Below are 26,797 nucleotides of genomic sequence, written 5' to 3'. Positions count from 1 at the left end.
CAGAAGAACTTGTGACCCTATGATTATAAAATATCAAAGTAAAGCAATATTTCTGTTACAAGGTTTTTATGTTTATTGTCTATTATGTTATTTTTGTTAGCAAATTGCCGTAGTGATTTTAAAACTTTAAGATATGGATAATGTAATGTATTAAGCTTCAACCTTGTGGTGGGGATTTGAACGTGAGCTGTAGTGCTGATAAATAGTTTATTTATATTGAATTATTGCTTTATGTAAGACGCAGCACTACACCTGTGAGCGAACCACGATTCCCACGTTCCCAGCGGGCCCTTCGCTCACGACTGCGTGGGCTTTCGCTTGGACCTCATTCAGTCAAAACCTCGCTCCCACTTTGTTATGTGTTATGTCACAGTAGAGTGCAACTCAGCTCTGGGATCTTATACAACTCAAGTTTTGGATTTACTCCAGGACTGGACACCCACTCTTGTGTCCTTCCTTGTTTTCCCATAAATGGTCAATATGTGCATGAATACATCGAGTGCAACGGTAAATGCCCTGCCATAGGTACTATCTAGTGGCGATGGAGAGCTGTAGGATATTTGAAAACGTGTTGATGTCAGACATTGGCAAAAAAAATGAAGTCAACAACAAAATCAAATGCATTCAGTTATTTTATTGATAATTGCTCATGCAGTGTAAAAGAAGTCACACATTTCATTTTGCACACACAATCCACTGTTTTTATCTGCTGGTCCAGCCAGAAGGTATTGAATACAAGTTATAAACGACATGAGAAAATCTGTATTTTGTTGGTTTGAAACAACAATTACACGGGCTACTTATTTCATAGAAATTGTATTATGGTTAATGTTCCCTGAGCTCCGTCTCACTGAATTTGACACTTGTCCAGAGGTTTCCTTCGCTTCCTTGAGGAGTTGGGTCCGAGGACCCGGCGGAGGTCGGTGTTGAAGCTCGGGCGCCGGGTCAAAGGGCAGACCACGCCGCAGGGCGTATCGTGAACGACTGTCAGCCTTCGTCCGACCCTCCGGCCAGAATGCAGGGCCCTGTAGGAGCGGATGGACACCTTCCGGTGCTGAGACGGCCCGGTTTCAGTCGGCAGTCCACCTCGTTCTGCCAGAGCTTCAAACATTTCTTCTAGGTTGGTGCCATTCTTGGCTGAAGTCTCAAAATAGGGGAAATCGTTGCCAAGCGCCTGGCAAACATCCGCCCGGCTCACAGTCCTCTCCTCCGGACTCAGGTCAACTTTATTGCCACATATCACCACTGGCACACAGGAGTTTTCCCTGGTTTTCAGAAGCTTGGCTTTGGCAGCAACAACCTCTTTGAGCAGCGCGGCCAGTTCGTCTAGAGAATCTCTGTCATCCATGCTGAAAACGAGAAGAAAAATATCGCCTGCGGAAAAGACGAGAACGAAGACATTTAGTCATCAGGTAGAGGATGCGTACAGAGTGGTGTTTTTAATAGTCCTGCAGCAGAATTAATGGGATTGTTACATAAGGAGTAGAGAAAGAGTCAAAGACAGGTTAATTCTAGCAGATCGAGTATGCAGTGTGAAGGAATCGTGATTTATCCATGTTATCAAATAAGGGTGAAGGGGTGATTAAGACTTCCACAACAACGAGAGCCTCCTACCTGTCAGGATGGAGAGTCTGCGCTTGGCGGGAAAGTCTCTCTCGCCCGAGGCGTCCAGGATGTCCAGCTGATAGGTCTCCCCGCGGATCTGGTAGAGTTTCCTGTGGAAGTCCTCGGCCGTGGGCTCGTAGCGCTCCTCGAAGCCGTCGCGCAGGAACCGGCGCAGGATGGAGGTCTTGCCCACGCGGCGCGCGCCCAGAACCACGATGCGCCGGCAGTTCTTGGGCTTCACGGAGCCCAGGTGCTCGGGCGGGGGCTCGTCCTGCAGCAAGACGCCGCCTATCGGCTCGTGCAGCGCCAGCACGGCCAGTCGGTCCACCGAGTACCTCTTGCACGTGAATCGCTCCAAGGACGGGTACCGGGCGCCGATGCTCGAGGAGCGCACCGTCCTGCCCCTCATCTCCGGCTGCCTCCAGGGGGGTGTCACGGTTCTGATGGTCCCGAGCGCCGCTTTCGGGACCCGGGTGGTCTCTGGCACGGGGATGCTGCTGCTGGGTTTGTACTCTACGAGCAGCTTCGACGACGAGCCAGCCGCGCACGCCTCTCTTCTTCCAGCACCACCAGGGAACAGGGTCCGAGGTCTTCCGTGGGCGCACCTGTGCGGCACCACCTTGCCGTCGCACCCCGGATGATGATCCGCGGTCCCTTGAGCGGAGAAGAACGCGCCGGATGCCTTCACTTCCATGGCCCGCTCCGATGGCGGCATCTATCTTGCGACGAGACGAGCGCTGAAGGATGAGCAGCTGCTCCGCCTGCCGCCGCCGAGCATGGAGTCCGTCCGCGAATCAGCGCCCCGCGCGCGCCGCGCTCCCTTTTGTACAGGAGTCGCGAGCTCGCGAGCTGCGACGTCACCGCGCACAGATCGGACGTTCCGGACCCGCATGATGCCTTCGGCACGAGCTGCGAGCCCCTCCCTGCAGACCACCCACTCGGCACTATTCAGGGAAAGACCCGCTGTCCTCCTGCGCATCGACTGAGAGTCTGTGCTGCGCTTTTTATTTCGGTAGCGTTTTAAGAAATAGACCCGCTAATAAACAATGAAAATATTAGAACTGAGTGTGTGTGGAAAATGGGCGTTTAGGTCTCTCCGTGCATGGGATCTGACTGAGGAATGAATAGAAAAGGAGTAAATATACTGTATTTCACAGGGTATAAATTCAAATGATGCGCGATTTAACTTCCAATTTTTGCCCATCAGTCTGACGATATGCGATTTTTCATGTGTCATATTTGGGATCAGTAAATAATGTACGGTGTGATTCAACTGGTATCCAGGGACCTCAGCTGCAGTCACGATGTTTGGCAGGAAATAAAGAAAGAAAGAAATAAAGGACACACGATTTGCCATTTTATGTAAAGGTGTGAGTCATTTAAATCGAATTTGCATATTGCTTGAAGACTTGTTATTTAATGCAGAGATGTGAAGACCCCTGATTTGCAGCCAGTCTCTGCGTTTATTTAGGACAGAAATGTCAGAACAATCAGCAAATGCTGGTTATGTCATATTTGCTCTCATTTTCGCCTAGCAGGCCTGTACATTTTGTTCTGGAACCTTCCATGCAGGTGAGATTTGGCAAACAAAATGTGCTCAGTAAATAGTGTTTATGCAATAATAATAATTAAATAAATAAATGGTTAAAGATACTCAGCTTGTCCTGGCAATAGCTTGTTTGCAGCTTGGCTTGTGCTGCTTTATGTTGGCGCTAACATAGATGTACAGTTCTGGAATAATCCGTGTGACTTTTTCACTTGGAAGAAAATATGATACACATCCAATTTAATTTTTAAATCATGGTGTTGTAATAATGCTTTTAAGATTGTTCTGAAGGTTGGATCACTCAACTATAGGATGCAAATATTACATATGACTGGCAAGAATTTGATTTTGTTCAGGCTTTTTAACATTTCATGATAATGTCCTTTGAAGAGATTTTCTCCATTGTATGTATTGCTAGTGCAGGAATGTCCCTGTAAGTTTTTTTCTTATTAGGAATTTTTTAAAAAATATTTGATGTCTATGACATTAATATTATTGCATTTATTTTAATACAGTTGTCACCAAGGTCATCACCCCCCACAACCAAAGATAATCCAGGTTGAGGGTAATGGATGTTGAAGAGGTTTCTCGCTGTCAGTCACAAAGCTTTATGGAGCAATAAAAATTACATCTGGTATGTATTGCCAATGAAAAGTGCAATGAAGGCACTTAATGTTGCCATGGAAACGATGAATGTAGGTGTCAGTGTTTCATAAGGACTTGCGAAGGTCTGTTCCCACTTGTCGGTGCTGCCAAAGTGCCTGAAAGATGTATTGTGTTTTATAGCTCTGTATGGTTATCAGTGGAGGCTTCTCAGTGTTTTTAATTTTGTCTGACTTTATGATTAACTATGCCAGGGAGGCTTAAGAAAGAATTTTTATTTATTTAAATGATTTTCTTATTCAGAATGCACCATGTACACCTCAGCATGCTATAAGGTAGTTTGTTTTCATACAATTTAGTGTACAGAGCAGGAGCACAGTGGTGTGGTGGGCTTGGCTGGGTCCTGCTCTCTGGCGGGTCTAGGGTTCGAGTCCCGCTTGGGGTGCCTCGTGACAGACTGATGTCCCATCCTGCATGTGTCCCTTCCCCCTCCAGCCTTACGCCCTGCATTGCTGGGTTAGGCTTCAGTTCACTGCAACCCCACTTGGGTCAAGTGACTTCCGTCAATGTGTGTGTGGTATACATAGCAGTAAACATATTTGGACCAGTAGTCCAGTTAAGGGTAATGTCCTCAAAGACATCTATGTTATATTTAAATACATACTTTAGTGGCAGTTCAGTTGTTTCCAGTTGTTTATTCATAGTTTGTCATAAAAACTATGCAAACTATTTGAGGACGTGGAGTGACACAAAACTATTAGGTAGCTTTGGCTGGGATTTCCTACAGGGGTTTGAATCTGGTTCAGTTTTTCCATAGTTTGCATGTTCTCCCTGTGTATATTCATATGGGTTTTCTGGAGGTGCTCTGGTTTCCTCCCACAGTCTTAAGACATGTTTCAGGTGAATTGATTACTCTAGATTGTCCATAGTGTGTATATGTGTGCGTGAATGAACGTGTGTGATTGCCCTGTCAAAGACTGATGTCCTATCCAGGTTATACCCTGCCTCCCACCCTATGGTTCCACGATAGGCTGTGGACCATAATCATCCGGCATTGGATAATGGTTATTGATAGTGGATGACTAGGGTATTAGAGCAGGTATAAGTCTAACTAGATGGCTTATATGTAATCAGTTTATAATATCTTCTGTTGAATCCAAATGAAAAAGCATGCAATCTGTGCAGCCATGTTCTGGCCTAATTACATTTCTAATCTGGCTCCATATTTTTCTACGTGATCATATGAATGCAATGAAACTTGGCCTGCCAGTTGACAGCTGTTGCAATTTGTCATTACATCACACTGGTTTTCAGTCTGCATTTTTTTTTTTTTTATTTTCTGCAGTTTCCAGGTTATGCATGGCCCATATAAATGATATATGCAGCCATCTATCATAACTGCACCTCACTACAAAAGCACACATGAATTTGTGTGTTTTTCATTCTTTTAAATGTATGCAGTTTTTTTCGTTCTGCCCGTCAGGCCTGACTTTCTGCCTCACCTGTTAGATATGTTGTGTTGACTGGCAGGTTTTCTTGACAAACCATCTTCTTTTTTGTCTTTAGTTAATGCAGCATTTCAGGGAAATTCCATGTTTGGCTTTTTCTTATGTCATGGTGTTATAGTGGTGTTATAGGCACTGCAATAGATGAGGCTTCCTGATACAAACTCTCTTGCTGACACACAAACCCATCACTTTCATTTTCTTATTCTCTGAACTCCCTCTTTCTATGACTATGTGACTCTTTCAGTGGAAAAGCAGCATAACCAGATTCTGTTGCTTCATTATCACCCTTCATACACACGCGCACACACACAGGATCACGTTATTGACCTCTTTTGTACAAACACAAAGTGGTGATCTGTGGGTCAAGGTGGTGCTGTTAAGAACCATAGAACATGTCCTAGCAGAAAGCTGGGCCTCAGCCTGCACTCCCACAGATCTGAGGTTGAAGGGGTGGAGCTCCTCCATTCCTGTCCCTCCCCCAAGGATCTCCTTACACTCACAAGAGACTCAAATTTCACATGACATTCCACATAACTCACAACTGTTTTTAAATTCTTTATCATTATTATTATTATTATTATTATTATTGTTGTTGTTTATCATTTAGTGACATTTGCAACTGTCAAAAGCTGTATTTATGTATAGAAGGAAATCAGATTTGAAGTAACCTCTGACCTTAAAAATGATGCTCCTAGAACAGATTTGTGAAATGCCTGGATAAAGGTTGGCTGTTGAAGAGTGCAGAGAAAAAGAAAGGTTTAACATAATTCACGTGTAACTGACACAGGCCTTCCCTTCACCAAACTGCACAATATTTTCATACTTAGCTGATCTTTTAATGTTCATTCGCATGGAGACATCCAATCCCTTTAACCATCCATGGCCACAGAAAACATCTGAACACACCAGTGTGGGAACTGGTAGTAAACATATCATGCAAAGACTTTGAAGGCTATTGCTAGATTACAGAAAACTGAATTTTTTGTGAATATGCGGAGTTGATATTATGGCAAAATAACTCTAAAGAATATATTATATAGCTGTATGTGCACTATAGTATACATGCAAATAAGTAATTTTATCTGTCTGTATATTTCTGTAGTTGCAATCATATGATCATATACAACTAAGAAAATGTTTGTGAACCCATACAATAATTACACACGTATGAATGATATGGTAACAGGATTTTTGCACAAATTCCTCTTAAAATGTTATCTGATCTTTGTCATAATGTGTCTTCATACTCACGGATTCCGTATCTTCGATCAAATGGTTTAAAAAATCAAGGTCATTGATGGGAAAAAAAGCGTGCGACTCATACGTGTGTGTGTGTGTGTACATATATTTTCGTATATGTACCCATTATATTATGACCTCTTGTTTTTCTTGCTTTACTGGACAAACAAGCGGATCGAAGTATGATGTCACCGCCCGTGTGTGTCGGGACACAGGGGGTTAAGGGAAACACACACACACACACACACACAGACAGATTGAGACACTGACTCAGTGACACGCAGAGCAGGGGGTGAGCCATGCTCGATCCCTCCACCGGCACCGGGAGCGCGTGTCCCGTCCCCCCGTGGCCGTGGAAGCGCGCGCGCGTTGCGTCGCCCGGACGCGGAGCCTGAGGCGTCTCGGAGATCCTGCGGAGCCGAACCGCCCGCGTCGGAGGCGCGTCTCCCGGCCGGGGCCCACGGTGAAGTGTGCGTCTGCCTTTCTCTCTCCACCCTGCTTCTCTCTTTTGGCACAAACGCAGAGGAGGCTTCGCGAAGGCGCGGGACACAGTAGGTGGGCGCTCGCGGTGCCCGATCCGATCGGCGGGGCGAAACGCTCAGAAAGTGCGGTTTTCCGAGGCGGACGGACGCGGGGCGCTTTTTTCCCGGACCTCCGAAAACTACAGAAAGAAGCAGCTGAGTCACGCTGGAGCCGAGCGCGACTGCCGACTCTGACCAGTATTCAAACACAAGTGTTACCATTCAGTTCTCACCGTAACTAACACTAATAACAGCAGAAAATATGAAAAAAGGGTGTTTCGTCTCTTCTTGCTTTCGCTTCGCAACATCGTGTCCAGTTGAGTTGTGTCCCGGGGGAGGCGAAGAGGAGGGCTACGCCACGGAAAGAATGTGTCTTTTAACGCAAAACTAACATATTCTATACAGTATCAATCTTTTATCTCATGTCTGATTTTTTTTTTTTTTTTTTTTAAAAAAAAAAAAAAAAACTTGGAAATGGATGCGAACTTTGCTCACTGTCCCTCTGCGTGTATGTTCACCCAGCCCCTTCATTCATGAGAATTAATGCCAAGTGGCAGTGAGCATGAAGGGATTGTTGGCCTTGGTTGTTCAAAAACGAGATATAAACAAATTTTAGACTCATTTGGTGATTTGATTGCTCTCAGAAGCTCATACATGCCACACAAAGGCCAGATTACTGGGTTGTGTGTGTATGTGTTGGAGTGTTTGGGGTGTTGCCAGGACTCTTGTGCAAGTTGTGGGTGTAGGAAATCATGTAGCGATGAAGGGATCCGGATTGTTCCTTTGAGGAAATGACACGGCCGTGCAGATGTTCGGAGGCTCAGAGACAGACGGTTCGAGGCTGGAAATCAGGCAGTTCGCTTTGTACTAATGGATTCGGTATGGGACGGGGGGTGGTTGGAGATGGATCCAGAACTGCTGAGCCAGAGCTTTGTATCTGGGAATCAGTTCATAGGGTTGGTGGTTCCTACATGACAGTTCCTCCATCTTACTGCGTATACTGTATAACATTTATGGTATTATAACTTTCACTTTTTGGGAAAGGCTTTTGTCTCGTTGATTTTTCTCATTGGTCTTGCTTTTCCAGGCTTCTCTATGGCGTGTCAAAGAATGGCATCAACATATAATTAATATATTTGGCAGGAACTCTCACCAAAACTGAGAGAAAATGTGGGAAAGAGTCAGTAAGACCACAGGAGTAGGTGCATATCTTAAAAATGTATTATTTCACTGTAGGAACATTCTTGGAACCCTTAGTACAGAGTAGCCACACACACATAAGTGCACTGGAAGCAATTATGGAGCGTTAATGCACCTGTTACTCTTAATGGAGCATTACGGTTTTATGGGAAAGCCACCTGGTAATATGTGGCCTTTTCCGATCTTGCATACAATATTCTGTAGTGATGATCACAGAGGAGCTCTGTTTGACAAAGACTGGGAAAGAGGACCTGTTACTCTGCACTCTGTCATTTTCTCTTTGCTTCAAGAAAGCTGGCTTTACGTCAAGACGCTGTGATTTTGCCAAGCGCTGCACTTGTGTGCTCTGAAGGGTACGATGGTCGCAGAGTGGAGAATTTGGTGAATGTGCAGTGAGTAAACTGTGAAAGTGGCTTTACAGAGGCCAGTGAACTAAAGAAGGCAAAGCGATCAGATGTTGCCCTGGAAAGGGGTGCCAGACCGGTAGGTGAATAAATAATGTAACGCTGCCACCCAGGACCTTCACTTGCTGTAATTGAGACTCTCAAAGAAGGTCAGGCTCATTGGGACATTGCTGGCTGGGGATGGGGAGTATGGGGACACCTCACAGGGAATGTTGGGTATGCTGACATATCCCTTCTAATACAACAGTTTGGTCCCCCTGGAGTGTGTCTTTAGGGAAGTAGATTTCTTTGTGAAATGATCACAGCTTCCTCCGACCGGGGAAAATCTGGAGAAGAGATTTCCAGCATGTCTGATCCTAAAGGTGACCTGTCCTGCCCTGCCTTACATGACACATCGGTCCATGAGGGTCTACAACCTGGTCTCCTTCCCATGGCGGCTTTCCCCACCGCAGCGTGCTGTTAATCAGTGGCCGCCGCTCAAGAGAAAGGTTAAAGTCCAAAAATAGCAATTGAGGAATTCCGGGAATCTGATTCCGGTTACCTGATGGTGTCGTTGGGTGGGAGCTCTTTGACTCGAGGTCCCGGTTTGAGCTAGTCACTGTGATCTTTTCAAACGAGCGCTGCGTTACAAAGCCGGAATCATCGAGAAGCTTACGGCCAGCTGTTTCCGCGTTCCACACAACGTGCGTGAACATCTGACCTGCTGGGAATATGAGGGAATGTTGTCTTTGTGGCTTGCAGCGGTGCGGACTCAGGCATTTGATTTCGGTTTTCGGTTCACAACGGTGCCTTAACTACACAAATACACATTTATAGCTGTGAAACTTTCTAGGACTGATTTTGAGAACTCCCCCACCCCCCCTTCTGCTTTTGAGTTACACTTGAACACATGCCAGTTTGCTTAGGGTTGGATGATGGGCGGGAAGCTCTCCTCTTGCCAGGCAGGTTTGGAGGGTGACTGCTGGTTCCACTCAGGTATTTTCAAACAGACGCATGAGATAACATGTACCGGTTACTGGCTGTGTGCTGAAATTACCCATGCCAGGTCGGCTTTAGAGGATGTATGCCTCCAGATTTGATGTCCCTGTATTGGTGCAAACCGGGCTTGGAGTATCTTGGACACGTTTATGATGTTTGCATATATAAACTGGTTTTTCTAGTGTTGTGTAACCTCCGCTTCCCATGTGGTGATGATATTCAGATAACAGCAGAGAATTATTGTCTAAAGCTGATACTGAATTTCTCAGACACAGGGCCTGAAGGGCAATTTGTTCGTAATATTCCAAAAGCGTGTCTATATTACCATTCTGCTGAATGTTAAAGTGGCACTCAGGGGTAATAACGGTCCCGGATGCACTCAAGGTTGTGATCATGATTACAGGAGGTGCCACTACAGTGCGGTATAATGTGTTCATTTCACTGGGCTTCCAGTTAAAGATCTTAAGAATGTGGGTTCTGCTCTGCGTAGTCGCCGCTGTTGTAGGATGTGCTTATGTTGTGGAGTCTGCTAAGCATTTGAATAAAGTCAAGGCGTGTTTTTGTTGTCAGGTTTTATGTTCATAAACTCTTATTTGTGCTCCAGTCTTAAAACGGCTACGTTGAAATAACTTTGTTCGGCCTTATGGATTTGCTGCCACGCTTTTTGACTGTCAATGGACTGTGAAGATCAGTTGGCATTTGATCCATCTGGAGGAGGTAAAGGGAGGTTTCTTCTGTTTCTGCCTGTCTGACATTGTGGTTGTTTGAGCTTGTGTTGATTATTTATTCATTCATATATTCACTAATTTAATTAAATTTCTTTTTTTTTTTATTTTTTAATAAATTAGCACTCTTCACACCAGGCTGATGTTTATGTTGCTTACATAAAGAGAACCTTGGTTCATCTAGCCCAGTGCCAGCTTGATCCTTGCTGTGACATTCCTTCTTCTTGTTTTTGCCATCTTTCAGGAGTTTGGAGTAGCAGTCCTCCCCCACTGAGTTCCCACCACTGCAAGCACACATCTTTGTCCCCTTTACACAACCACACCTAGTACGAATTGGATCAAGGAGCTGTTTTTTTTTTTTTTTTTCTTTCCCTGTCCTCCACATTGCCGTCGCCATGACAACCTCATCTCTGCGGCGGCAGGTGAAGAACATTGTGCACAACTACACGGATGCAGAGGTCAAGGTGCGTGAGGCCACCTCAAATGACCCCTGGGGGCCTTCCAGTGCCCTCATGTCAGAGATTGCCGAACTAACCTACAGCATGCCGGCCTTCTTTGAGGTCATGGGCATGATCTGGAAGCGCCTGAATGATCACGGCAAGAACTGGCGCCACGTGCACAAGGCACTGATTCTGCTGGAGTACCTGGTGAAGGCGGGCTCGGAGCGAGTCGCCCAGCAGTGCCGTGAGAACATGATCACCATCCAGACACTGCGAGACTTCCAGTACGTGGATCGTGACGGCCGGGACCAGGGTGTAGCCGTACGGGAGAAAGCCCGGCACCTGGCGACGCTTGTCCGCGATGAGGAAAAGCTGCAGCGACTGCGCACTCAGGCGCTTGGCGCCCGGGGACACCAAGCTACTTCTGACCTGCCACCCCCTTACCCTGGCCAGCAGACCTCCATCCAGCGGGAGGGATACAGCCGATCGTGGGGATCCCCGTCCTCCGTCAGCTGTGAGTCACCCCGAAGCCCACGCACATACTCACCCCACAGTCACATGCAGTCCCGCACTAAGAACCACAATGATGCTACCAGGGGAGGTGCTGCATCGTGGTGTTATTTGTCAGAAACCATCGCATCACACTTCATTTGAGATGAAACTAGGAAATCCCGCCATATTATTTACTTTTCTGGCCTATGCCACCTCTGTCTTAATCACATTATGCAGAGCAACTGGAAGCAGTGTATCCTGAAGACTAGGCGTTATTGTCCTGAAAACAAGCGCTGCTCATGGATTCGCTGGAAAGACTGGAGCATTTCCAGGCGAACTGCTCCTGAGGCAGAAAGCACTTCGCTGGTCAAGCTAATGGAGCACAGAAGTGCATTCCAGTATGATTGAGTATGCGCATTAATAATGCCTATCTCTGCTTTGGCAACCGTGCCTTCCAGGACATTCTTCTGAATTACTGCGGCCGTGCATTTTGAGTCAGGGCCCCGCTGCGGGAGGATCAGTTTGAGAGAGCGTTTCAGAATGAAACTCGGGAATCGGCTTGAGGCCGACTGCGCGTTAGGTTATTTTGCCCGGTGTGAATATTCCATCAAATTAAATTCAGCGTTTAATGAGGCTCATTATCTCCTGCCAAGTCTTATTAGTTATGCTGTTCCCTGCTTTCCTCCTTTTCCTGCCTTTGACCTCCTGTGCCTTGGCCCTAGCTTCCTCCTCACCCAGCCGCGTTGCTTCTGACCTGGAGCAGGCGCGCCCCCAAACCAGCGGAGAGGAGGAGCTCCAGCTGCAGGTGGCCTTGGCCATGAGTCGTGAAGAGAGTGAGAAGGTACCGCAGATGTCCATATACACCGAGTTGGAGAAGCGTAACAAAATGCTGTGTGTGCGTGAGCTTTCTGTATGCACTCAGCGATCAATAAAGTCCATCCATCCATCCATCCATCCATCCATCCATCGTTGCCATTTGATAAGCAAGAGTGTGCGTCCAGACAGTTGTTTGCCTTTACGGCCCTGGTGTTGAGCCCACATTAACGCCACCCTTCGTTTCAGCCACGTGCCCCTGTAGATGCTGATGAACAGGCCCAGCTTGAGACAGCTTTGCGGCTGAGCAAGGAGAACCAAAAGGTACTGAGCTGTGAGGTTTTCCAGACATTCGAGAGGAAAGAAAACCATGCATGGGAATGAAATGGGATGTTTTGTATCTACCAATTTATATTTCAACATGAGCTTGGCTTCATTGCAGGGCCTTGGTGAAGGGAAAAGGAAAAAAAAAAAAAAAAAAACCCAGATCTGTCTCTAGATCTCACTGTAGCCAGACTGTTGTATAATACATCAAACAGCCGAACATGGATCATCTGCTCAATAATCACAATTCTAATTTATACAGATGTACGTCAGGGAGAAGAGTGGTCGAACACTTGACTAGCCAGTTCTGGAGGTGTTGGAGAATTCCTCTGAAGTTAAGAAGTTGTCTTGGCTAAAATCCACTTGATTGATCCCCTTTACGCTCCTCTTTCTAGGCAACTCTTCCTCCTCCCGTTGCCTTGGATATTGATGAAGAAACTCAGCTCCAGATCGCACTTAGTCTCAGTGAAGCAGAGCATCAGCAGGTACTGTCGAAGAACAAGCAGTAAGAAACTATCAGAAACAAATGTGCTCACTGAAGCAACAGAACAGCAGAGTTCTCCAGATTCGTGGTTGTACAATAGCGGTTTTTTTATAGGATGGTACGCCACCTGTTCTACCTCATTTTGGCACATCGCAAACAAGCAAATAAAACGCATGATATTATGAGTTTAGTTCTAATCGTATGATCGTCTACATTGTGTCTACTAATTAAAAGAAGCAAATATGAGCTTTAATGCAGGTGTAAATTTATGTGCTTTTTAGTACAACTGCAGATCCCTCATCATTGCTTCAAGAACATCCTGCGCAACAGTAGATGATCCATTTTAGAAGATGATTATAAACTTCACATTTTTGTAGCTGGGAAGCTCCTGAAATGGTTCAACTTAATTCAAACTGGACACGGTGCTGCTTTTACAATGGTGACGAGTTGAACTGTTCGTTGTGACTCGGTGACCGTGCAGGAGTCATCCCGTCCATGTGAGTGTGAGTCAGAGCCGCACACACTGAGTCAATACGGAGTGTTCGAGTCGGTGGGCCAGTGCGTGCCTCAGTTTCGGAGATGTGCTTGGTGAGGTGTGTGTGTGTGTATGTGCGCGCGCGCGTGTGTGTGTGCGTGTCAGCTGGCATGCTCCATTCACCCTCTGACTGGTGCCTTGTGTTTGTTTCCAGGAGCAACGCAGTCGCCAAGGAGACGAGTCCCTTCTCCGGAAGGCCCTCGAGGAAAGCAGACGAGAGATTCGGCCCGGAGGAGCGGTACGGACCAAAGATCTCCAGTCTTATCTCAATTAGCATCTCAGCTGTCGCTGCCAAAGAAATTAAATGTGCAGCTCATTTGCATATATTACTGCATAAACCTATTGGATGGTAAGCCATTCAGTTAAGCTTCGCCAGAAGATTCAAGTCCAAGTTTCATCGTTACTGGGGAACAATGCAGTTATTTACATTTACATGTATTTATTTAACAGACACTTTTCTTTAAAGCGACACACATTAAGATATAGTCCTAATGAAGTTCCTGTATTGGTTTTATTTCTATTTCCAGCCGCCTTTTGTGGAAGACGACATTTTCAGGCCTCTTTCTACAGAGCCCCCTAGTGGTGGCCCCTGGGACCTAAACACTGTTACAGCTCATATCCAAGCGGGCAGCCAGCCCAATTCAGACCCCTGGGACAGCCTGGGTAAACACCAAAACCAATACGCTGCTGCTTTTTGTGCTCAGTGTTAACACAATTTATTAAAAAATATATATGTGTCCCCTCCCCCTCCGGCCTTGCGCCCTGTATTGCCGGGTTAGGCTCCCCACGACCCTCTATGGGACAAGTGGTTCAGATGATGGTGTGTGTGTGTGTGTGTTTGTGTGTTTGTGTGTATGTTTATATATATTTCTGTTTATGTAGTTACCTAAACCTATATATTTATATGTTTGGCTAACACAATGCATTTATAAATAAATGTAAAGTATTTATTTATATATTTACCAAACTCTTGAGTGTTCAGTCTCTTAAATTTTTGTTTTTTTTTTGTTTTTGCTGTGAGATGTGTAGAAATGGACTGTATGCTACTGGAACACTGAAGTGGTATGAAAAGAATGTAAGCGCCTACCTATTTCTCCGCAGAAACCTCCTCCCCCATGCCTGGGATATGCAAGCCGTGGGTCTCGCCACCGCCCTCCTATGACATTGCCGTACAGCCAGGTCAAGGGTTGAGGGTGTCCCCTCCGGACCCCTGGGAGGCCCCGAATAGCATCCCCAGCCTCCAGGCTGCCAGCCAGCCTGCCCAGATGGGTGCTGTAGAGCGTATTTCACTCGCACCTCACCCAGGTACTAACTCGGCCAGGCGATAACGCATCCAGATGTCACAGTACATACGATGCTAGCAGAACTGGATGGTATTAAGGCTGATTGGTCTTCATTAGGCTCATTCTGTGTAAAGTTTGTATGTTCTCCCCGTGTTCACATGGGTTTCCTCCAACATTGCAAAGGTGTTTCAGGTGAATTGGTGATTTTAATTTTCCTGTAGTGTGTGTGTGTGTGTGTGTGTGTGTGTGTGTGTGTCTGAGTATGTGTGATTGCCCTGTGATGGACTGGTATCCCATCCAGGATGTACCCTGCTTCATGCCTTGCGCTTCTAGGAAAGGCTTCGGATCCCCGTGACCATGCGTTAGAGAAGGGGTTACCAAAAATCGAAGATTACTGTGGATTACTGTCTCTGCAAGCTTTATATGAGGTCTGTTGTGTTTTTTCTTTTGTAGGTTCTTCCAATGGTGACCCATTCTCTGCTATGTCTGAGGGCTCCTCGGTTGCAAACACCCACCAGACGCTAACTACCTGTCGGTCAGGGAGCCCTACAGGTGATTAAAGTAATTGTAAATCCCATCTGCTCAGGGATCCCTGTTATGAAGTTGGTCATAGAATAAATGACAAATAGTTATATTTTTGGTACTAGAGACCATGACTGTTCAAGAGTAGAATGTCTCTCTTAATATCACAGACTGTCATATTTAAACCTTATTACAAAAGCTTATGGGTTTTTTGTGATCGATAATTACATTTTTATGCCAAAAATGCTCTCCAATAAGATTGGGAACTCCAGACAGTGCAGTTATATCTGAGCCCTTGTCATCCTGCAGACGGCGACCTATTCGGGGAATCTGCCACTGAGGAGAGGCAGAACGGCAGCAAAGGAGGAAGCCCTGAGGCCTTTGACCTGTCTGGACTGGCTGAGCCGCTCACTGAGGCGGTCCCTCGAACCCGCCCAAACCCTGAGGCCTTCCTGGGCCCGAATGCGGCTTCCCTGGTCGACCTTGACAATCTGATCCCCTCCAGCTCAGCAGTTAAGCCAAAAAACCCTTTTCTCTCAGGTGAGCATTGCACATATTGCATATCAGCATATTATCCTTAGCTGCACTGAATAACTGAATTAAATACGCAATATATTTATCTTTGATTGGCATATAACGTCAAATGGAAATGGAAAACACTTCAGCTTTATAGCTCTTCTCGTAATAGCTGATCAATATTTTACATTTATTAATTTAGCTGACACTGTCCAAAGTGACTTACAGTGTTAATCTACCTACAATTATTTACCCGTTTATATAGCTGGGTAATTTTAGTGTAGAAATTTAGGATAAGTACTTTGTTTAAGGGTAATACAACTAGAGGTGTGATTGGAACCTGTAACTTTTGGGTCTAAAGTTAGTTCTAACCACTATACTACCTACCAGCTGCCCCATTTTCCAAACAATCCATTTAAATTTAAAAACATGTAACTAAAAATTCCCATTTTGATTTGTGCCACACATTTGATTTATTCTCTTCTGCCCCTCCTCTTTCTATATCACTTTCCAGAACTGAAGGAACCTTTGCTCACCAACCCCTTCCACAGCGACCAGACAGTTCGGACGGTGCAAACCCTCAATCAGATCCACCCCAGCTCAGCCTCATCCCAGCCCCCCATGGCCCTCCCATACAGCACCTCCCTCCCACTGCCCCTGACCCACCTTCCAAGCTCCTTACCACCCTCCTACAGTCAGCCTCCAGCCTACCCAGCAGGCTTTGGACTCACGGTCGTGCCGGACAACCTACCAGAGCCTCTGCTTCCTTTCTCTGCAGCTCCCCCTGGTGGAGACCAGAGCAGTCTGCACAGTCAGAACCCTTTCTTATGAAGCCCAGATGGGGTCAGAATCCAGGCACAGTCTGGGGTCACTTTTGTGTCACATTCCAAGAACTGTCAGTCTCAAACTCAGCTCTTAGTGCATTCAGTCAAAACAGTAATTTTTTAAATGTATTTTTTTTTGTTTTATATGCTGGATGGCTTAGTACAGGCACGGTCTATTTGAATGTTTCCCTGGTTTAAAAAAAAAAAAAAAAAAAACCAATAGGGTGAAAGCAACACTAATTACTTGTGCAGTACATTGTGACTTCATTGACTGTTACCACTCTCCTTCTGGTAGTTCTGCAATTGGACCTAAGACATTTTCATGAAAAGTGCATTGATTTTAACAGTGGCAGTTCAAAATGCCACCTGGACCACACAGAAGGTGAACAGAAAATAGATGGAACCCATTCACTTACCAGATGTATGTTTCAGCAGTTTTAAGCCTTTTTTTAAAACAAAATAACAAGTACTTGCACTAAAATAGTGTATTCATAGTAAGAGAATGAATTAAAACAGTTTACTAATCTTTGATTCACTTAGCCTGTGTAATTTTCCTTTTTATTACAGTCTTCCAGGAATATTCCAGAAGTACATACTATTTTAACGTGGTCTGCTTGCATGTATACGTGTACATACAAGTTTTGCAGGGAAAGATGGGTCAGTTCCTTTACAGACACCCCTCAAATTATGACCACCTGGTCTTATGCCCTTCGCCTTAAATGCATTTATATTTAAGAACCGTCTTGTGGTTTTAAGCCTTAATAGCTGTTTCGGTTATCATGGAGCAGTGTGAGACTACAGCAACTGCTAAGGCGTGCAGAAGCCTTGTGGTTGGTCAGTTTTTCATTTTACAGGTGTCACATTAACATCCATCTTCCACTTGATGAACATAAAAGAACAGGCAAAAAGGTAATTTTTAAGTCATATACATTTATGTAAAGTACAGTATTTACATGTTGGTATTGTGCTTTGGCATACTATGTAAACTAAACTTCTGAGAACTATTTCTACAACAGGGTCACTGGAACAGAACCCTACTGTTAATGAAGGAAAGTTTTTATTTGCATTAAACACAGAAACTGAGTTATGAACCGGTGTAGTGTTCACTGTCTTCATAAATAATTTGTGGTCCATATCAGCCCTCTATAGTGTTCAGTTATTTTTCTGCACGAGTTTGTCTCAACAAAGGTTAAAACTTACATTTATGCATTTAGCTGATGTGTTTCTCCAAAGTGACTTACAATATTAAGGTTACAATGTTACAAGCTTACAATTTTACCCACTTATATCGCTGGGTAATTTTACTGGAAAAAATTAAGGTAAGGACCTTGCTTACGGGTACTACAACCAGAGGTGGGGATCAAACCTGTAACCTTTGGATCCAAAAGCAGCGGCTTTAACCACTATGCTATCAGCTGTACCTGTTATCTGTACTCCTTTAGAAAGCATTTCATTTCATGGTTTAAACAGTATTTAGGCAGAAAGGCTGTTTCTCACGGTCCCTTAGAACTGAGCAGGTACATGCAGAATAATACAGAAAAAAGCAGGGCGGATCTGTCATAGATACAACAGGAGATAAGATGCTGCTCCAGAGTCATTCTGAACCAGTGTCACAGCCGGTCTTGCTGTCAGAGTAACAAGAGAAGCCACTGGGTCATTGTGCCATTTGTCAGAAACTTGGATACGATGACGTGCCAGTGCTAAAACCATTCTGACAACCACTGAGAATGCTCTTAGTTAGGCTTCTGTGTATGATTGCAAGCTGAAAATGATCAAACGTGTAATGCTCTCGGAAAACGAATTTTTCACAGTGAATTCCTACATGTGTTGTTCAACAGCAGATCTCTCTGTTGACTCCAGCCAGTCCAGCACTTTCTGCAGGCCCTGTCCAGAGCGTGCACTCAACTCCAGAACTGTGACTGACTGAAGGGCTGAGGCTATGATGTCATCCAACCTGAAGAGTGACTTCATCTCCATGATGGTCATTGGACAGGGAATGTCACTGGTGAAACAACAAAAGAAAAGGCCTTCAGTCTTAACAGTGTCCATCAACACATGGAGGATTAGCTGGAGCTGTAAGAGGTATCTCACATCTTATTGAAGACCACGAGGATTGAGGCCCCCTGGAGCAGCTCAGCAGAAAGAACCGATAGTAGTTGTATGCAGGAGGAGGACACCTGGTTGATGTTGGCAGAATCCACCACGAACTGAAAAGAGGCATAGGGAGAAAGACAGGAATCCTTTAGCAGACAGGGAAAGGAGCAGCCTTGTTCTGATCCAGTAGATGGGGCACTGAACCCATGACCGAGAACTCACAATGACGGACGAGCAGTCACTGTAGTAGCTTGGCCAAATGGGCCCCATACAGCCTCCCAGCTCTCGGATGGTCACTTTTTTCTTCTTCAATGTCAGGTCGGTCAAGTTGGTGCCAACCTGTTGATAGGACATGGGACAGTTGGATTTCATCACTGTCCTGTCCCCAGATTTCTCACTGTGAAGAACACAGGACGGAATCACCCAAAGAGAATGGAATCCCTATACATTTACATTTATTCATTTAGCAGACGCTTTTCTCATTTACATACAATACAGAAGTAGTGGCTGTGTAAAGGCTTGTCTGGGCATGACCATAAAGTTATGGTGCATGAACATTTACACTATACATGAGCTTGAGAGGTTATGGAAGAAGTGAGTCTGGAAGAGGTGAGTTTTCAGACCCTCATTAAATGTGGACAGAGATTCAGTAGTTCTGAGTGAGAGGGGAAGGTCATTCCACCACAACAGAGCCAGAACTGAGAACCTCCGTGTTTTACCTTTTGTGCGCGGGACCACCAAGTAGGCAGAAGTAGACAAGCGAAGCGGTCTGGTTGGGGTGTAGCAGTTGATCAAGTCCTGTAAAAAGCTAGGAGTAGTTCTACTGATGCATTTGTAGGCAATAACCAGGGTCTTAAATTTGATCCGGGCAGCTATGGGATGCCAGTGCAGAGAAACGAGTAGAGGAAACACATGGGAACGCTTTGGTAAGTCAAATACAACTCATGCAGCAGCATTCTGTGTCAGCTGCAGAGGTCTGATGGCAGTAGCGGGAAGGCCACACAAGAGAGAGTGGCAGCTGTCCAGACAGGATGTCACCATGGCCTCGACAAGTAGTTGGGCAGAGTCAGTTGCAAGGTAGGGACGGGTCCTGCAGATATTATGCAGGATGTAAATGCAGGACTAGGTTGTGGCTTCGATGTGCTGAGAGAAAGACTCGAGTCAATCGTCACTCCCAGACTCTTAGCAGAGGAGGTAGGCAAAATGAGTGAGTTGTCCAGGTTGATCGATAGATTGTGACAGAAGGACAGGCCAGCTGGGAAGTGAAGAATCTCTGTTATGGAGAGCTTGAGTTGGAGGTGGTGATCAGACATCCATGCAGAGATGTCTGACAAGACAGGCAGCAATGCGTGCAGAAATGTCTGATGCTCCAGGTAGAAATGAGAGGAAGAGCTGGGTATCTTCAGCATAGCAGTGGTATTTGAATCCATTGGAGGCAATGACTGGGCTGAGGGAGGAGGTATAGATCGAGAAGAGGACCTAGTACCGAGCCCTGTGGGACACCGGTTGAGAGACGCAGAGCAGATGAATGGGAGCTCTGCCAGACCACTCGATATGATGTGTCAGACAGGGAGGACTCAAACCATCTTAGTGCCGCTCTTTGATTCCAAGCTGACTAGGACAGTAGAATCCGGTGGTTGACAGTGTCGAATGTTGCAGACACAATTACATTTACATTACAATATACAATTGTATAGAAACATCCAGATCTCTACTGACTCACCGTAGGTAAAGTGGGGGGCGGTTCACCAAAGTCTGTCTGCTCATCTCGTAAATTCATCTGTTGTTTCAGTTAGGGAAACTGTCTAGAGAAGTATTCAGATGTATAAAAGACTTAGGTTCAAGACTAGATGTGTAGCAGTTAAAGACAGTGTCTAGTGCCTAGCTCTGCCTCTTCAAATAGTAAGATAACAAATTTTATAGCAAATTTCACCTATTACCAGGAATGCTGGTGCAACATATCATGCTTAAACTGACTGGATATTATACGGAACCAATCATTGTCAAAGGATATTCTGTAACCGTTTAAGTAGCAGTGTTTTCCCTACACCGGTGGCTCCGATGAGCAAACACATTTTCTACGCGTAATAGTCTAATAAATATAAATAAATAAATGAAAATCCGTCCGTGGGTGCCAGCTCTGTCCCCTGCAGATCAGCTTGGTTCCTAACATCCGAACTGAGTTCACAGTTCAGACACACAGAAAAATCAAAAATAATTAAAAGGCATAAAATATTTCTTCAAATTAAAATGTCTGATTTATAATCGGCAAACTCGTTTTCATCTTATCTCCTGGAGGCGTCTTAACGCCACTGTAACGACGACCTACGTGTCATGTGGTTTTCTGTGATTGGAAAAGCTACCTGTCCGTCATACAGTTGTGAGCTGTAATTGGCTGTGACCACAGATACGGGGGAACTACTATTGTTAACCCGGAACCAAAACTATACGCGAAACGGTTGACGGAAGAATCCCAGACGAGACTGTTAAAATTGACAGAATATGGAAACTTTGCTTAAGAAAGAGCTGGGGACATCCAAGCTGAAACCCATCGGCCATGCAGGGGGCGGCTGTATCAGTGAAGGAAGAAGCTACGAAACTGACCATGGAATGGTGTTTGTGAAGATAAATCACAAGAGTCAGGTCTCTGCTCTGCTTTCCACACAGCACAGGCCCCCGGCGAAATGGGAGATTCACATTCAGAGATTGGAGTGAACTGTCACAGTGAAACGATGTTACTTAGTTAATACTAAGTCACAAGTGTGATCGGTTATATCAGTCTAAATATTTAGTTGAATAACATGTATCATTCAAGCATGGCATAGGTGGCAAGACAAGAGCTGTCAGATGCAGTGAAATTTGTTTTATTAACTAAAGATAGGGGAAAAGGCAGATACTAGATAGACACGGTAGACTTTGAATTTTATTGTGCAGTTAAGTTTTTAATGATGAGAATTTTCCAGCGGGATGTGACCATGTATTTTCTCTCAATCAAATGGGACACAGTTAAGTCCAAAAGAGTAATTACTATCTCTAAAGATTACATCCATATCAAAGCTAAAGTTAAATGGATTCATTTTTATTTACCATTATTACCTCTTTGGTGAGGGAACTACTCTCTGTCCTTCCTAACTCAAAGATACAACAGCAGATTCACTTCCGGAAGTCTCTAAAAAACATTTACTAGGTGTCTCTGGCGTTCTCCCCCCCCGTACATTGCTGTTTGGTGTTGTTTTCTTCTTTATTCTTCTCGTCATCATTATAATATTGATTCTATTATTTACAGGTATGCACCGCTTTATGATGTTTCGGGCAGCGACGGACTGCATACAACGGTGGTCCCATAAAAATATAATGGACTGAAAAATTCCTATCAAAGAGCGATGTCGTAACGTGATGCATCAATCACATGTTTTAAACGTGTTTGTTTCGTAAACAAACCAACTGCGCTGCCAGACATATTAGTATATACGATTTATGTATAGTACATAATACATGATAATGATAATAAACAACTCTGTTACTGGTTTATGTATTTACTGTACAGTTGTTTTTATTGTTATTTTAGAGTGTACGCTTTCTACTTAAAAAGTTCCGTAATGTAAGACAGTACTGTACACTCCATGGTGTTCGCTCACCGATGAAGTCGATCTACGACTGGTTTCGCAGAATGTAACCCTGTCCTTAAGTGGCGCATACCTGTATATTATTGCTATAATTTTCATTTACTGATTGTATATTGTTCCTGCTCTGTTACAGGCAAGACTGATGTTCGATGGGGAAGAGGCCAGTTTGAAAGCTATTCTGGAAACTGAAACTGTGAAGGTGCCTAAACCAGTGAAAGTGTTTGATCTGAAGAACGGAGGTGCGGTCTTCGCTATGGAGCACCTTGACATGAGGAGCCTCAACAGGTAGCCCTCCTCTGCCGACAGTGATCCGTAGTGATTTTGAGCTTTTAGTGTGTATAATTGGTTTTCTTTTCTTTACTGCAGGTTCTCTGCACAGCTAGGGGAACAGCTTGCTGACTTGCACCTCCACAACCAAAGACAAAAGGAGAAGGAGGAGCAAACCGTTGGTAACTGAACCCAACTCTATGTGCCAATCAGTCTTTCAGAGATGCATTGGTACAATGGTTATGGCAGTCTGCTGTGGGTTACAGAATACCTCTTTGAGCGCAGTGATTCTGCAGGACTTCTAAAGAGCATATTTATACCTCTTCACTCCCCTGAATTATTAGATACATTAATAAAATACCTTTAAAGAAGACATTTTGTTATGTGTTCTACCATTTCTGCAACTTCTACTAAAGTATGCAGGCCAATGTGTTTATTACTTACGTGGCAATTAGTTTTACTGCCTTTGAGTATGCACAAAAAAACCACTTGCAATATACAGAAACTGCTTGAAAAGAATTGTAAATAAAATAATTATACTAGGAAAATAATTATATGTTCTCATATTTAGGGATATATAACATTTGCTTATTTGTTTGTGCAGGTAAAGCAGGTCAAAAGACCGTCGACAAGTTTGGGTTCCACACCACAACCTGTTGTGGATACCTGCCACAGGTGAACTAATTTGAAACACCATTTGTTTTTTATCGTAAACTGTTCTCACACCCATGTGAAGCCCCTCCCTCACCCATGTGGTCCTTCTCTGTTTCTCCAGGCGAATGACTGGCAAAGCGATTGGGTGGCATTCTATTCCCAGCAGAGGCTTCAGCATCAGATCAGTATGGTGATGAAGACATATGGAGACAGAGAGGTTGATGAGCTATGGTCTCAGCTACAGGTAAGCTTGCTACAGATGAGTTCTTTCTGTAAGAAATGATTGTCACACATTTAATTCTTCTGTTCTTATCCACAAGAAACCAAACTGAGATTTACTTGTATGCATGAGAAAAAATTTGAGCTACAGAAAGGTTGAACTGTAGACGGTGTGCAATTTGACATTGGTCATACGTTGTTATTCCATAATTAAAAGACTAATCTGATGTGTTTTTCATCTACTACTTTCAATTCAACCTCACTGTTCTTTGCACCACCTCAGCTGAAGATCCCGCAGCTTTTCAGTGAAATAGAGGTCTTTCCAGCTCTGCTGCACGGGGACCTCTGGGGTGGCAATGTGGCAGAATGCGCAGATGGTCCGGTCACATTTGACCCTGCCTCCTTCTATGGCCACTCCGAATTCGAGCTGGGCATTGCTGGCATGTTTGGGGGCTTCGGAAGCTCTTTCTACTCCGCATACCACAGTAAAATACCCAAGGCACCGGGGTTTGAGAAGAGGCAGCAGCTCTACCAGCTTTTCCACTATCTGAACCACTGGAACCATTTTGGTGGGGGATACAAGGGATCGTCCCTGCGTATCATGAGGAATCTTGTAAAGTAGATGGCAAAGGACACTCAAATTCTGCACTCTTTGAGAAGCTGTTTAAAATTTCTTTTCCTGTTTTTTTCAGGTGCCTGATAACTGCATGACAGTGATAGTGTCTGTTATAGTTACCAAATGCAGCTAACTGAGACAATGTATCCTGGGTAAATATTTCTGACAGGCATGCAGTATGATTCCGTTGCAGTATGGTCCTCATTAAGTATAAGGAGGATGGGAGTGTTGGTACCGGACTGGGTAACTGTGTGGTGGCTATACTGAGTCATTAATGCACCTATGACACCTGGTCAAGGAAAACACTGCACAACATCAGTTGATGAATTTCAACCCTCGCTGGTATTAGAATGGTTGTAATTTAAATACCTTTCTGTAATGTGCGGTATCCATTAGGTGTTTTGAGTAGTTTCTTGTTCAACTCAAAGCTAAACTTAAAACCTCTTGAAGCTATTCACATGGTCACTACCCTAAGCATTAATGTATGTTTCTGGCCTATGCCGTCTTTCAATTCAGTCAAAAAGTAAAAATATATTATTAAATAATATCCTTAATTAGATACCCATATTACATTTTCTCTGATTCATTTTGGAAGATTTTTCTACATTAATTTTAGGAGCATTACATATAATTCTACAGTTTCTTAAACATTAATTTTCTGTGATCTTACCATGGTATTAAAACTGCATCTCAGAATAAAATCTGAATCAGTGTGTAAAAGCTGATGCTCACTAAGCGCAAGGTATTAATTGGTGTATTTTTAAGGACTAATACAACGCTTTTTAATAATTTACATTCCATGGGTTCCCCATATTGGTTACAATACAAGGTCAGTAATTCCAGAGCTTTCAGTCTTAATATAAACATGTTGCAGATTTTTTCCTAATAAGTTTTCAAAAGTTTATTTTGATTATATTAATTTCAGTGTAAAAATTGCTGTGCAATAGACTTAGCTAATTTTGTGAGCTGGTGGGCTTATTTCTAAGTCCAATGATTGTAAATATTTAAAAAGGTTGAAGACCCAGCGCTTCAGATTGCCATGGTGTTACATTCCTGCTGTGCAACTCAATGAGCAGTTACTACACTGATTGTTTTGCTTGTGGATTCAGATACATCAGGAATAAAAACTAGTAATTTATATGTTGTGTGTTTTGCAAACTTTGCAGTTTATCAGTGCCAAAAATTGGCAGATATGATGTCAAAGTCAGTAAACTTTGTCATTCCACTATAGGTCAGTTACAGGCAAACACAATTTAATTTCTCTTGGACCTCTGTGCCACAATGCAAATACACGGGCCAGAGTCTGGTGATGACACACACTTCCTGAACCGCTTGTCCCATACGGGGTCATGGGGAACTGGAGCCTACCCGGCAACACAGGGTGTGAGGGGGAGGGGACGCAACCAGGACGGGACGCCAGTCCGTCGCAAGGCACCCCAAGCGGGACTCGAACCCCAGACCCACTCGAGAGCAGGACCCGGTCCAACCCACCACGCCACCGCACCCCCTGTGATAATACGCATAAGATACAATATACACAGACTGTAAATAATACTAAAAGATTTACATTACCTTTATTCACTTAGCACACACTTTTCTCCAAAGCAACTTACAATGGATACTATGTAGTGTTACTAGCCCACACACCTTATTCACCAAGGTAACTTGCACTGTTTGATACACTACTTACAATGAGTTACTCATCCATACATCAGTGGAACACACTGTTTCTGTCACTCACACACTATGGGTGAGCCTCAACAGCATGTCTTTGGACTCTGAGAGGAAACCCACTCAGACATGGGGAAACAAGGAAACACTACACAGACCAAGCAGGGATCAAACCCACATCCTCTTGCACCACCCAGGCACTGTGAGACAGCAGCGCTACTCGCTGTGCCACCATGCTACCCATTTACATATAATGTAATATGTAATATTTACATATAATAAACAGTACAAAGGAGCCTATTGAGGACATATAATTTACATTGTAGCACTAGGGTGGGATAAGCTGTATGAGTGCAATAAATAAATACGGGGACAACCTGTGCCAAGAATTTAACACTTCAGGTAGATTTTTGTACTGTAATGTGTAACTTTAGTGCAGAAAATTCAGTTATTTTATGTGTTATTTTGCTTCACAATGACATGTGCCATGTTCAAGTGACTTGTGCAGTATCTCCTCCATTGTTGGAGAGAGTGCTTTACCCAGCTGTAGGACATATTCACGACCCATCTATTCATAATCTCTCATGAAGGCCTTAAATTATCTTACAATAGTCTTACGGTATTTTATAAATTATTTGAAGTTTGACAAAAATTTTACTGTTTTTTTATTTTCTTTTTGTATTTCATTTGAAATCAAATGTACTTATTATTTTCTACAGTGTTACAGTGGGTGCTAATACAGAAGCCTTAGCCGAACGATATTGAACGTTATCTTTTAATAATACAATACACGCCTCTTTGGGTAGAACATTCAGTTTCATATTTTTAAAGACATTCCCAGAATTTCATGTTTTATTCTTAATCCAACTGACTTCCGCAGACTGTAGCGTCTGGCGTTTCGAGTGCATGTGATGTAAGAATAATAAAGATAAAAAATGGAGGTGTCTTGTTACTCTGGAAACCAGTCTGCACAGCGTGTAATAAAAAGAACACTGAATATCCGAAAGTGTATTCTGATGTTTTCAGTGACTGTGACTTATGCGACAGAGACTTTCGTATCAAATTTAGTCCCTTTGAGCCTGTACCGT

At 44.1% G+C, this 26,797-nt stretch overlaps 4 protein-coding genes across 9 annotated transcripts; 2 read left to right on the top strand and 2 right to left on the bottom strand.

Moving 5' to 3' along the window:
* Positions 1–621: 621 nt before the first annotated feature.
* On the bottom strand, positions 622–2,477 carry LOC108937374 (GTP-binding protein Rhes-like). Its single transcript, XM_018757286.2, has 2 exons — positions 1,615–2,477; positions 622–1,374 (listed from the first exon to the last, which is right to left on the bottom strand). Exons 1-2 carry the CDS (start codon positions 2,318–2,320, stop codon positions 848–850), a joined length of 1,233 nt encoding a protein of 410 aa, XP_018612802.2. The 5' UTR covers positions 2,321–2,477; the 3' UTR covers positions 622–847.
* Positions 2,478–3,694: 1,217 nt separating this feature from the next.
* Positions 3,695–17,813, top strand: epn3a (epsin 3a). 6 transcript variants are annotated; one of them, XM_018757285.2, is made up of 11 exons: positions 3,695–3,785; positions 10,574–11,283; positions 11,984–12,102; positions 12,324–12,398; positions 12,794–12,883; positions 13,572–13,655; positions 13,945–14,080; positions 14,519–14,722; positions 15,154–15,252; positions 15,532–15,762; positions 16,253–17,813. In XM_018757285.2, the coding sequence occupies exons 2-11, from the start codon at positions 10,725–10,727 to the stop codon at positions 16,567–16,569; spliced, it is 1,914 nt and encodes a 637-aa protein (XP_018612801.1). In that variant the 5' UTR covers positions 3,695–3,785; positions 10,574–10,724; the 3' UTR covers positions 16,570–17,813. The 6 variants fall into 6 exon arrangements, with proteins under 6 accessions (XP_018612801.1, XP_018612798.1, XP_018612795.1 ...); XM_018757282.2 differs by lacking the exon at positions 3,695–3,785 and adding an exon at positions 6,739–6,964; XM_018757279.2 differs by lacking the exon at positions 3,695–3,785 and adding an exon at positions 6,739–6,971.
* Positions 17,814–17,921: 108 nt separating this feature from the next.
* On the bottom strand, positions 17,922–20,969 carry arl16 (ADP-ribosylation factor-like 16). The gene is made up of 5 exons (XM_018757288.2): positions 20,671–20,969; positions 20,380–20,438; positions 18,879–18,995; positions 18,654–18,769; positions 17,922–18,564 (listed from the first exon to the last, which is right to left on the bottom strand). The coding sequence occupies exons 1-5, from the start codon at positions 20,729–20,731 to the stop codon at positions 18,381–18,383; spliced, it is 537 nt and encodes a 178-aa protein (XP_018612804.2). The 5' UTR covers positions 20,732–20,969; the 3' UTR covers positions 17,922–18,380.
* Positions 20,970–21,101: 132 nt separating this feature from the next.
* On the top strand, positions 21,102–25,119 carry fn3krp (fructosamine 3 kinase related protein). The gene is made up of 6 exons (XM_018757287.2): positions 21,102–21,299; positions 22,416–22,567; positions 22,649–22,731; positions 23,154–23,224; positions 23,325–23,447; positions 23,706–25,119. The coding sequence occupies exons 1-6, from the start codon at positions 21,159–21,161 to the stop codon at positions 24,042–24,044; spliced, it is 909 nt and encodes a 302-aa protein (XP_018612803.1). The 5' UTR covers positions 21,102–21,158; the 3' UTR covers positions 24,045–25,119.
* The last annotated feature ends 1,678 nt before the right edge of the window (positions 25,120–26,797 follow it).

Source organism: Scleropages formosus, chromosome 8 (assembly GCF_900964775.1).
Source record: "Scleropages formosus chromosome 8, fSclFor1.1, whole genome shotgun sequence".
NCBI classification, from domain to species: Eukaryota; Metazoa; Chordata; class Actinopteri; order Osteoglossiformes; family Osteoglossidae; genus Scleropages; species Scleropages formosus.
This window is presented reverse-complemented; position numbering and strand designations above follow the sequence as displayed.

Coding starts and splice junctions, on each gene's coding strand:
- LOC108937374 (XM_018757286.2), bottom strand. CDS start 2,320: ATGCCGCCATCGGAGCGGGCCATGGAAGTGAAGGCATCCGGCGCGTTC. Junction 1,375..1,614: donor CAGACTCTCCATCCTGACAG/GTAGGAGGCTCT, acceptor TCTTTTCCGCAG/GCGATATTTTTCTTCTCGTT.
- epn3a (XM_018757285.2), top strand. CDS start 10,725: ATGACAACCTCATCTCTGCGGCGGCAGGTGAAGAACATTGTGCACAAC. Junction 12,399..12,793: donor TGAGCAAGGAGAACCAAAAG/GTACTGAGCTGT, acceptor TCCTCTTTCTAG/GCAACTCTTCCTCCTCCCGT. Junction 14,723..15,153: donor TTCACTCGCACCTCACCCAG/GTACTAACTCGG, acceptor TTTCTTTTGTAG/GTTCTTCCAATGGTGACCCA.
- arl16 (XM_018757288.2), bottom strand. CDS start 20,731: ATGTGTTTGCTCATCGGAGCCACCGGTGTAGGGAAAACACTGCTACTT. Junction 18,770..18,878: donor GTGACTGCTCGTCCGTCATT/GTGAGTTCTCGG, acceptor GCCTCTTTTCAG/TTCGTGGTGGATTCTGCCAA. Junction 18,565..18,653: donor CTCGTGGTCTTCAATAAGAT/GTGAGATACCTC, acceptor TTGTTTCACCAG/TGACATTCCCTGTCCAATGA.
- fn3krp (XM_018757287.2), top strand. CDS start 21,159: ATGGAAACTTTGCTTAAGAAAGAGCTGGGGACATCCAAGCTGAAACCC. Junction 22,732..23,153: donor GAAGGAGGAGCAAACCGTTG/GTAACTGAACCC, acceptor TTGTTTGTGCAG/GTAAAGCAGGTCAAAAGACC. Junction 23,225..23,324: donor GTTGTGGATACCTGCCACAG/GTGAACTAATTT, acceptor CTGTTTCTCCAG/GCGAATGACTGGCAAAGCGA.